This window comes from Rhinatrema bivittatum, chromosome 2 (genome assembly GCF_901001135.1).
Source record: "Rhinatrema bivittatum chromosome 2, aRhiBiv1.1, whole genome shotgun sequence".
NCBI lineage: Eukaryota > Metazoa > Chordata > Amphibia > Gymnophiona > Rhinatrematidae > Rhinatrema > Rhinatrema bivittatum.
The window spans coordinates 375,121,866-375,134,179 of NC_042616.1; the positions used below are offsets into that span (position 1 = coordinate 375,121,866).

Sequence of the window (12,314 nt, forward strand, 5' to 3'; positions counted from 1 at the left end):
AGCCGGAGACCACAAACTGCAGCTCCCTCAAGAACTTAGTACTTGTTCACCCTGTCTGACCATTAGATGTCACTGTTGCTCAGTGGCTGGATTTCCCACCCCACCTTCAGACCTGGGAACACTGCCTCCTCAGCACCCCAGCCCTGGCTGTCCTGGAAAGCAGATGTCAAGCTCAGCACTGCCTCTAAGCAATTTTGAACTTTGTTCGCTTGCCCTTTCAATGAAAAATCCAAAGAAGTTCCATCTGTAGACACAATCAGAACCATTTGATTGGCATATGTCAGTACAGTGATTCAGGGAAGATTTTTTCCAGACTAAAACAATGAAAATCAAAAGATGGGTCAGTGAGCCAATTCACAGCACACATTCTCTGCACAGTACTGCCACGTAACCTTCCCAAGGTTTAATTTCAGATTACAAGATGCAAAGGTATTTTGTTGCCCACTGAAGAAAAGAATATCATTAATTTCATGCACATGAAGTTGTGAGATTGACATGACTACTATATCTGAATTGTATCTCCTGCTCCTAGATCTGCATCCATGAAAACTGTAGCTTGATGGCTTTTGCCATTGCTTGATACAAAGATCTTGCATGCTAGAGAACAGTTACAAGATTGTGATTTCCCCAAAGGGAAGGAAAACAGATTATTTGTAATTAATGGTGGAACAATCATAGATGTAGACTTTGAGAAGTCTGGAAGTTTAGAGCACACACACTCACCCCTGCTGCATTTTATACTTCTGCTTACAGAGCAGTCATGAATGACAGATACATAGCACAGTGCAGGCTAGTTTGATGTGTTTTGCCATCTGCACTTTGCTGTATGTGTTGTGTCTGCTGTATTCTTACTGGCTGTTATAGGATCATCCAGTCATGGAGCAGTAGATGGGACAGAGCCACACTTTTATTCTGTATTGTTTTCTTGTTGTAGGCGTGAAAGCTGGTTTAAAACGTACTTATGCTGGCATTACACAGGAACAGCTGGAAGTCAGCAACATGCCACAGTGGAAGCCACTCTTATATGCTGTAGCATTTCTTCATACAACTGTTCAGGTTACTGATTTAATTTTTCTAATGCTTATTGCGCATACATAACAACTATAGCATCCTGATAGGAATTCATAGCATTAAGTTAGAGACCGGCCGAAAAGTCCGGATCCGGCCTGGCAGTTCAAAACCCTCATTCTGTCATTTAGACCAGTGTGTCCCAACTAGTGTGCATTCAGGTGTGCCACACAAAAGTCACCATTGCCTGATACTCAGATCCAGACCAGCACCTACGCTCTGTTCTCAGAACTTCACAGTAACACCAGTAGTGGCTCTTAAATGTTTAGGAACTCCTTTCTGAGAACCTGTGTAATCAAGCATGCCTCTCCTTCCTAGCTATAGCATGAGCTCTGGAGTGTGCCAATTAAAAGGCAGCATGCAGGGTATGAATAGCTAGTCCCTGCTTTGTGTAGCTTACATATTGCACATTGCATCTCTTCATCTTCCTTTTCTTGAATCTCCTCCTTTGACTCCTTCCAGCCTCTGTCTTATTCCCAGGCTGAGTAAGACTTGGAGAGCATGCATTGAGCACTAGAAGTTACTCTCTCAGGGGCCGATGCAATACGGTACGCTGAGCCGAGCACACTGTTTAACCTGCAGTCGGACGCGGGTAGAATAGGCACTACTCAATCCACTAATGCAATAAGGGGATTAGCGCATATTCAACGCACGTCCAACACGGAGTGAATCTAATAGCGCTCATCACATACAAATGCATGTGAATGAGGCTATTAGGCATTCACTCCCGATGCAAAAAAAAAAAAAAATGTGCATCTCAGATACACATTTAACTGTCATCTATTAATTCTTGCCAGGAGCTGGCGTTAATAGCTGTGGGCATCCAAAAAAGATGAAAAATAAAAGAAATAATGGATACGCGCGTAGCCGTGCATATCCATTAAAATCCGGGGTCGGCGCGCGCAAGGCTGCCCAAATTCGGCAGCCTGCACGCGCCGAGCTGCGCAGCCTGCCTCCGTTCCCTCCACCCCCCCCCCCCGCACCTTCCCTTCCCCTACCTAACCCACCCCCCCCCGGCCCTATCTAATCCCTCCCCTACCTTTGTCGGCAAAGTTACGCCTGCTTCCAGCAGGCGTAACTTTGCGCGCGCCAGGCCGGCTGCCGCGCTCCATGTTCTGGTCCGGGAGCTGGTCCGGAGGCCGCAGCCACACCCCTGGCCGAAACCACACCACGGCCACTCCCTGGCGCCGAAACCATGCCCACGGCACCTCCCCCGAAACGCCGCGTCACTCCCGGCACACCCCGACACGCCCCCGACACGCCCCTCCATGCAAGCCCCGGGACTTACGCGCGTTCCAGGGCTTGCGCGCGCCGCCGAGCCTATGCAAAATAGGCTCGGCGCATGCAGGGGGGGTTTGGGGTAGGTTTTCGGGGGGTATGTGCGTACCTTAAGCGCATACCCCTTTGAAAATCTACCCCAAAATATATTACTTGCAATCCAGGAGAGAACTCAGGTAGTAATTGTAGTTTTGAATGCCATCATGGAATGAGATTTTCAACCCATCCCTCGCTAATTCTTTCTAAATAATTTCAGTATTATGCCTTCTGCTTAAAAGCTAGTTGTGTTTAATTGTGTGGTAAAAGAATATTTACTTGCTAGAGCAGAATAAATGCATTCCTATGTATAATTCTGAAATCAAAGTACAATCCATTCTGTCCTGTTGCTGCTATAGTGCATCAAAATAAGTGTTACATTTCCTCTGATTTTACTGGTAGACAAATTTCTGGGAACATTTTGTTTCCTCCACAACCTTTGGTGAAACAAGTAGATTTTAACAAGCTGAACACAAATATGCATTTATTATGTCTGCACTCTGCATCACTGTACTGTTTGCCAGAAAAATGTGATATACATTAAGGGGTAGATTTTATAAATCTGCGCCTGCGCATACTTTTGTTCGTGCACCAGGCACAAACAAGAGTACGCAGGCTTTTAATAATCCATTAAAATCCGGGGTCGGTGCGCGCAAGGCCGCCCAAATCGGCAGCCTGCACGCGCCGAGCCACACAGCCTGCCTCCATTCTCTCCAAGCCCGCTCCAAAATCGGAGCGGCCTCGGAGGGAACTTTCCTTCCGCCTCCCCCCACCTTCCCCTCCCTTCCCCTACCTAACCCACCCCACCTCTTGTTGTACAAGTTACGCCTGCCCAAAGCAGGCGTAACTTGTGTGCGCCGGGCCAGCCGCCAGCGTTGCGATTCCCAGGCCTGGGAGCCGTTTCGGAGGCCTCGGCCATACCCCCGAAACGACCCCGGGCCGGAACCACGCCCGCAGCCCCGCCCCCAAATGACGCGCCGCCGCAACATGCCCCCCGACACGCCCCCCCCCAGGAATGCCCCGGGACTTACGCGCATCCCGGGGCTTGCGTGCACCGCCGAGCCTACTCAACATAGGCTCTGCGTGCACAGGGGGTACTTCGGCCAGGTTTTCGGGGGGTACGCGCGTATCTTATGCGCGTACCTCTTTGAAAATCTGGCCGTAAGTATTGTTACATGCCTGTAGCAGCATAAGTTATAATGGCAATGTTGGCACCAGAAAACAAAACTAAAAATGTTTTGCCGCAGATTTTCTTTGGAATCACTGTCCAACGCTTCGCAGATGAGAGGCCAACAATAGTCACTGACTTCCCCAAGACTTGCCAAGACTTGCCAAGACTTCCCAAGACTTCCCCAAGACTTGCCAAAAGTCCCTAGTGGTCCAGCGGGGGTCCTGGAGCGATCTCCTGCACGCGGGCCATCGGCTGCTGGTATTCAAAATGGCACCGATAGCCTTTGCCCTTACTATGTCACAGGGGCAACCGGTGCCAATGGTCGGCCCCTGTCACATGGTAGGAGCACAAGATGGTGGGTGGGGGTTTTATTCGTTAATGATATGCTGCATTTGTGGGGTTCACCATACGTTTCGGGAACCCACTCACAGCATCAAGGTTGTCTGGGAAGAAGTCCAAATGGGAGTGAATAAAATGTATCTTCAATGACATGTTGCACTTCATCAATTTGTATGCCTGAAGCAGATTTTCAGCCTGTTCGACATAGTCTGCTGCCTTATAGTTGCCTAGAAAGTTACAAATGACATTCTTGAAGGCTGTCCATGCAACACGTTCTGTACCTTGCAGAAAACCATCAAAGTGGCTGTCCTTCATCACAGCTCAGATTTGTGGGCCAACGAAAACACCTTCTTTTATCTTGGCATCACTTATGCGTGGAAACATTTGCCGCAAATAATCAAAGGCTTTACTTTGCTTGTTCATTGCCTTAACGAAGTTTTTCATCAGCCCAAGTTTGATGTGCAAAGGTGGAAGAAATATCTTACTTGGATCCACCAATGGGTCATGAACAACATTCTTCTGCCCTGGAACCTATTATTGTGGAGAGGCCAGGCTTTTCTGACATAATGTGAATTTCTTGCTTGACTGTCCCACTCTCAAAGGAAGCAACAATACTTGGTGGAACCAAGCTGCAAACCCAGTAGAATTGCAACTACCTTGAGATCACCACACAAATTCCAGTTGTACCTCAAGTACTCAATGTGGTTCAGGAGTAGCTGCATGTTCTCCTACGTTTCTTTCATATGAATGGCATGTCCGACAGGTATTGATGGGTAGATATTGCCATTGTGCAGCAAAACAACCTTTAAACGACCCAACAGACCCATTCTGTTGGGTCATGGTCACATCTGAAAGCACAAAATAATCCATTGATGTCACAGCAAAATGTCAGACTGTCTACTTGGTTGAAATATTTGTCAAATCTTCATGACGGCTGCGAAATACTGACATTTTCGTATCAGATGACAAAAGATTCCATCCTTGCAGCCTTGACCCAAGCAGCTCCGCCTGACTCTTCGATAAAGTCAAGTCTCTGACCATATCATTCAGCTCTGACTGAGATATTAAATGAGAATCACTGAATGTTAATGGCACAAAGTCAGGATCAACTGCAGCTTCCATCTGTGATGGTTTGCCATCATCGCCTGCCTCCTTATCCTCATCATCAAGTGTCCACACCACTGGCGGTTTTGGAACAGGAAGACTGTTGTCATGCAGCACTGGTTTCATTGCTGATGCAAGGTTAGGGTACTCAATAAACTTCCTGTTCTTTGAGTATCTGTTGCGTCCGTCGGTCTTCGATGGCTTTTCCCCGCCTACCCCTCTCTACTTGTGGCTCCTCCCACTCACCTTGGACTGTTGGCCGCCGCAGCATCTGTTTGCCGACCTCTCCGGTGTCCCCGGACTGGCTTTGGTACTGCCTCCCGCCATGCTCCTTCAAGGTACCTCTAGAGCGCACACGCACACGCTGCCCTCGTCTTTATTTCCACGTTGGCGCGAACCTCAGGGGCGTCCCCCTGTTCTGACGTCAGGACTCCAGGGTATATCTGCCTACTGCATTTGCTAGCTCATTCAGTTAGCATGGAACTCGTACGGATGGGATTCACTCTCCATTCCTAAGCTATTCTGGCACTCCAGCTCGAACTGGAACTCTTACTACCCTTCGGGGTCACTAACGGGGTACCTACTCCTCGGGGGCCTCTCTGCTTGTTTCAGGTGCTATAAGGAAACCGGTACTCACTCCTTGAGGGTCCATGTTTCTTGTGTCGCTGCCTGCAGCTTCTACTGAAATCTTACCTGTTTAATAAAGCATTTAACATCCAGTAACTTTAGCAAAACCAACTAGATATACTTACCGCACCTGAAGTACTCAAAGTGTATTTAAATGTTGTTTGTCTTGATTTTATGAATGTAATATTGTAAACCACCTAGATGGGCAGATAGCTGCCTTATTTGTGTGGTATATAAAATTAAATAAATAAATAAATACCTTCTACTTGGAAGAACTAACTACAGTCACCATCTGTGAGTACAGAAACATCTCTCTCTACACTACAGCTTTGCCAGAATCAGGTACTCGCTCCTCGAGGGCCTGCCCTCTGCTCCAGTGCCAGACCTCTCATCTAGTGGAATCTCTGCTACTGCTAGTGAGTACAATGCTACCTAGTCTCTCTGCTCTAAGGGACCAGGTACTCGCTCCTCGAGGGTCTGCTCTCCCTGTCTCTGAGCTCTCCTATTCTATTTGGGACTCTGAATGCTAATTCTACTCTGTGCTCATAACTCTCAGTCTCTTTCTACTACAGTACTGCTTACAGAGGATCTGTTTCCAGTGTTCTGTGAGAGATGCGCCCAGCCGGGCTCTACCACCTCTACTCACTACTGCCACCTCTGGTGGTTCCATATACTGTTTAATAAAAGATTAAAAATCTGTGTTCGGAGTTTAGCCTGACACTGTGGTCCCTCACGGGACTGCCCCCCATGGGCATGGTCAGCTGCCACAGTGTCCAAGGATCCACCCAAACACCAATAACCCTAACAGTATCCTGACACATTTGTCATGCAGAAGTAACAGTCAGTTATATGATCTTTCTGTTCCCTCCATATCATTGGGATGGCAAACGGCATGGATGGTCACATACCTTTCAGCCAAGCTCGCAGACGACTGGCGCAAGATGTGCAACATATATGAGGAGCCCATGCTCTGTCCTGGTCACCAAGTTTGCACCCGAAGTATAACTAGTATGCCTTCTTAATGAGTGCAGTCATACTCCTTTTCTGTGCTTTCAGAGTAAACTTACCACAAATGTAACAAAACGTGTCATGACTATTACGACATTGGCGCGACATTTCATAAAGAATATGAAATTAAATCCACAAGCTTTAAAACTCAACAGTTTTAGTGATATTAATTCGCTCATTCACACAGACGTTGCAAAGGAGACTACTCATTGCCGCTGCTTATATAAGACTGCGTCGTCATGGAAACAAGTTGGAATCTTGCAGCCGAGCTGGGGCTTGCCTGAGCAAGTTCTGGCATGATCAGGCAGAGTTTCTTGGTGTATTTTAAAAACGTTAGTCTCTTAAATGTTACGTTGCTTATGGCCATCAAAAATATGACATGAATTTTAAAAATCATAAAAACTACTGCCCAGCAAGAAAATATATGTATGCAAGATGGTTTTAAAATTTCACAATTATTGTAACATAAATTGGCCATTTCTCAAAAACCTTTCGTGATGTACAAATTTCAAAGTGATATCTGTGATCAGCATCAAAAAAATCTATTTAGAACACTAAAAAGCCTGAAGGAAATAAAAACTTTGTTCACCAATGTTTCCTGAGTTTTGTTATCAAGATCACCCAATAAACCCCATCTGTGGGAAAATGTCATGATTTTAAGTAGGAATTTCCAATTACAGTTGTGTACTGAGAATTTTTAGTGGGGGGGGGGGCACTCTGCATAAAATGGTATGATCCTTATGAAATGTGATTAAAGATGATAAAAGGATGCTAATTCTGACCTGCATAGCAAATAATAGCTTCTGTGCTTATGAAATAATCTTTAGGGACACTGAAAGTAAACTGTGCAATCTGATTGGCTAATCATGATTAAGTTGTCATCTTAATACTGTCTTATAAGAATTCTTGTATTCTTAAGTATTTTAAATATATCTGCTGCTTTGTTTGGCAAGGCCGAAAGCTTTACATAGTCCAAAGTGGATATGTATTGCCTCTAGCAAAATCCCATTAATACAGTATATGCTTTAAAAGCTACTCCTTCCAAAATGTAAATCATTTTATTACTGATGGCATTTCATAAATAAAAACCTGCATTTTTGTTTTTGTTTCCATGCAAGCCTCGCTGTTTACTGCTTGGCAATATATCCTGAGACCACGTTAGAAAAAAAATTATTTTTTGAAAAAACATATTTTGAATTCAAAAGTTTCGATTTACTGGGCCTTTGCTGCTGAATAATGTTGCATGGATCTCTCCATGGTGAAAACAGTTCTGTTTGCTAATGAAAGTTCTTACCCAGCTCTCAGGTAACTTTACTCCTTCCTCACAGCAGCCTGCTTAATTATAGTATTCCAGTATTCCCATTCATTGCTTAATTACAGTATTCCAGTCACTGGACTGTATCCTTTTTCAAAATCTTTTTCTCCTGTAGGAAAGGCGAAAGTTTGGTCCCCTAGGCTGGAACATCCCTTATGAATTTAACCAGGCAGACTTTGCAGCCAGCGTGCAGTTTGTTCAGAACCATTTGGACGACATGGACGTTAAACGAGGCGTGAACTGGAGCTGCGTCCGCTACATGCTGGGAGAAGTACAATATGGGGGCCGGGTAACTGACGACCTTGACAAGACGCTGCTGAATACCTTTGCACGAGTGTGGTTTGGAGAGAATATGTTTTCCGACAAGTTTTGTTTCTATAAGGGGTACAGCATCCCCAAAGGCAAGACGGTTGAGGACTACCTGCAGTACATTGAAATGCTACCAATGGTTGATACTCCTGAGGTAAAAAAAAAAATATTCTCAAATATAATATTCAGAATAAACAGAAATAGCAAAATGATTATTGCATGCCTGGAACTATTTGTGTACAGACTAGAGTAAAAGTTATTTTCCTGTGAAATAAAAAAGAAATTGAGGCCCAGTGAATGTATAGCAATGGTAAAAAAAAAAATATAAAGGGGAGCTTTTAAAATTATTAATTAATGTTTGTGGCTATTGGATTGGATGTTTCCTGCCTAGAATGTTGAGAGGTTGCAGGTAATAAATCCTTGAAATAAATAAAAATAAATAGTTTTCCTTATTGGGCATTGGCTAAAGCCCATATATATATATATATATATATATATATATAAGGGAAGATGGTTAAACATTGTGTGTGTGTGTGTGGGGGGGGGATTATCAGATAATAAACAAAAAGGGGTTTTTGCAGCTAGATTTCAGATTTTCCCTTAAGTCATAAAATGTTTAAGCACGTTAAAATCCTTTCTGTTGATGGAAGCTGCATGACTGTGTAATACTCCCACTTGGATATATGCCAGCCTCAAGCAAGAATAAATATGTTTGGGTCTGAGGGCTCTGGGAAGTGAGTTAAAGTTGTGTACATATTTGGGAGAATAGATGTTTGTGGGTATGTCTATGGAAAGCATTCATGCAGCATTTATGGTGACTCCTCCTCTTGTGCACACCTACTTTGTTTTTCCAAATGATGCAGACTAATTTTTTTCCCAAGAATCTCCTGAATATTTGTGCAACTGAATTGCTCAGGGTTGTTAACCCTGTACATATTTAGCGCTGTTAGCAGTCAGTGGTCAATCAGGTGTTATAGTGCACCAGGGGGTAGATCAATTTCTTTTCAAAGCTGACCAGGCCACTCTGTAGACAGATTTCTCCCTCCAGGATGATGCAAACTACAGATACATGGTTGGACACCACTTGCTATACTCCCAGTGTTGAGCTAAGATTGTTTAATAAGTCTGGACTTCTCCAGGAATTGGGGTTTCTATATAGATCTGGATGAGTATATTTGCATGCCCAATCCACATGAAAACTTTACAGTAAATGGCATAATAACTTAGTAAATGATGGCACATAAAGACCAAAATGGTCCATCCAGTCTGCTCAGTAAGTTGCAGAAGTATTAAACTGGAAGAAAACATGGGTTGCCCCATTTCCTTATTTCCATCCTCCAGGCTCTAGGGATCCACAGTGTGTACCTCATGCTCTTATGAATTCCATTACTGTTCTTTTCTTCACCATCTATTCCAGAAGGACATTCCATCCATCTACCATCCTTTCCATGAGGAAATATTTCCTGATGTTGGTCCTGAATTCTCCATCATGGAGTTTAATATCATGACCCCTAGTTCTATAGCTTCCTTTCCATCAGAAAAAGTTTGATTTTTGTGTGCCATGAATACCTTTCTGGTATTTGAAAGCCTGTATCATATCTCTCCTGTATCCTCCTCTCCTCCAAATATATATATTTAAATCCTCCCTTCTCTTCTCATAGGTCTTCTGATGCAGACCCCATACCATCCTGTCTCTATCCTTCTTGAGATACAGTCTCCAGAACTGAACACAGCACTCCATGTGGGCCTCACCAAAGACCTATACAGGGGCATCATCACCTCTTATTTCCTGGGGAGGTGAAAGAAGTATTTTAGCCAAAAGATCTTCATTCAAAAATTTGAAGAAGGATCCAACAGAAGAAAATAGGATAATGCATAAGTGTTAGCAAGTTAAATGTAAGACATTGATAACACAGGCTAAGAGAGAATTTGAAAAGAAGCTGGCCGTAGAGGCAAAAACTCACAGTAAAAACTTTTTAAAATATATCAGAAGCAGAGAGCTTGTGAGGGTGTCAGTTGGACCGTTAGATGATTGAGGGGTTAAAGGGGCAATCAGAGAAGATAAGGCCATCGCGGAAAGATTTAATTATATTTTTGCTTCAGTGTTTACTGAAGAGGATGTTGGGGAGATAACCATATCAGAGAAGGTTTTCATGGGTGATGATTCAGATGGACTGAACCAAATCACGGTGAACCTAGAAGATGTGGTAGCCCTGATTGACAAACTGAAGAGTAGTAAATCACCTGGACCAGATGGTATACACCCCAGGGTTCTGAAGGAACTAAAAAATGAAATTTCAGACCTATTAGTAAAAATTTGTAAACTATAATTCAAATCATCCATTGTACCTGAAGACTGGAGGGTGGCTAATATAATCCCAATATTTAAAAAGGGCTCCAGGAGTGATCCGGGAAACTACAGACTAGTTAGCCTGACTTCAGTGCCAGGAAAAATAGTGGAAAGTGTTCAAAATATCAAAATCACAGAACATATAGAAAGACATGGTTTAATGGAACAAAGTCAGCATGGCTTTACCCAAGGCAGATCTTGCCTCACAAATCTGCTTCATTTTTTTAAGGCGTTAATAAACATGTAGATAAAGGTGAACCGGTAGATGTAGTATATTTGGATTTTCAGAAGGCGTTTGACAAAGCTCCTCATGAGAGCCTTCTAGAAAAAGTAAAAAGACATGGTATAGGTGGCAATGTCCTTTTGTGGATTACAAACTGGCTAAAAGACAGGAAACAAAGTGGAAGGGAGTGGGCTGTAGAGTGCCTCAGGGATCTGTATTGGGACCTGTACTTTTCAATAGATTTATAAATGATCTGGAAAGAAATACGACGAATGAGGTAATCAAATTTGCAGATGATACAAAATTTTTCTGAGTAGTTAAATCACAAGCAGATTGTAATAAATTGCAGGAAGACCTTCTGAGACTTGAAAATTGGGCATCCACATGGCAGATGAAATGTAATGTGGATAAGTGCAAGGTGATGCATATAGGGAAAAATAACTCATGTAGTTACACAATGTTAGGTTCCATATTAGGAGCTACCACCCAAGAAAGAGATCTAGGCATCATAGTGGATAACACATTGAAATTTTCAGTTCAGTGTGCTGTGGCAGTCAAAAAAGCAAACAGAATGTTGGGAATTATTAGAAAGGGAATGGTGAATAAAACGGAAAATGCCATAACGCCTCTGTTTCGCTCCATGGTGAGACCGCACCTTGAATACTGTGTACAATTCTGGTCACCGCATCTCAAAAAAAATATAGTTGTGATGGAGAAGGTACAGAGAAGGGTGACCAAAATGATAAGGGGAATGGAACAGCTCCCCTATGAGGAAAGACTAAGGAGGTTAGGACTTTTCAGCTTGGAGAAGAGACAGCTGAGGGGAGATATGACAGAGGTGTTTAAAATCATGAGAGGTCTAGAACGGGTAGATGTGAATCGGTTATTTAGTCTTTCAAATAATAGAAAGACTAGGGGGCACTCCATGAAGTTGGCATGTGGCACATTTAAAACTAATTGGAGACAGTTCTTCTTCATTCAACGCACAATTAAACTCTGGAATTTGTTGCCAGAGGACATGGTTAGTTCAGTTAGCATAGCTGTGTTTAAAAAAGGATGGGATAAGTTCTTGGAGGAGAAGTCCATTACCTGCTATTAATTAAGTTGACTTAGAAAATAGCCATTGCTATTACTAGCAATGGTAACATGGAATAGACTTAGTTTTTGGGTACTTGCCAGGTTCTTATGGCCTGGATTGGCACTGTTGGAAACAGGATGCTAGGCTTGATGGACCCTTGGTCTGACCTAGTATGGCATGTTCTTATGTTCTTATGTTCTTAAGTCTTCCTACTCTTATTTGTGAGACTTTTATTTGTTAGTTTGTGTGTGTTTATGGGTTCATTTTCTTTTATGGGAGTCATTTAACATTAATAAGGCAGTTGTTGAATATGGCCAAGTCATTGTTTTCTATACTGTAATCATTAAAAATAGCAGAAAAATATTCTTTTACATTTTTGCTTTCTCTAAAAGAGTTCTGTCTTTATAA

The 12,314-nt window shown here is 43.2% G+C and overlaps 1 protein-coding gene across 1 annotated transcript in view; it reads left to right on the forward strand.

The window, feature by feature from the left end:
* The window catches only part of LOC115083294 (dynein heavy chain 5, axonemal-like), a 1,259,434-nt gene that overhangs the window by 1,040,413 nt on the left and 206,707 nt on the right, over nt 1-12,314 (forward strand). Inside the window, exons 63-64 of the mRNA XM_029587102.1 lie at nt 935-1,056; nt 8,062-8,409. Coding sequence (XP_029442962.1) covers nt 935-1,056; nt 8,062-8,409 — 470 coding nt within the window. The remainder of the gene's footprint in view (nt 1-934; nt 1,057-8,061; nt 8,410-12,314) is intronic.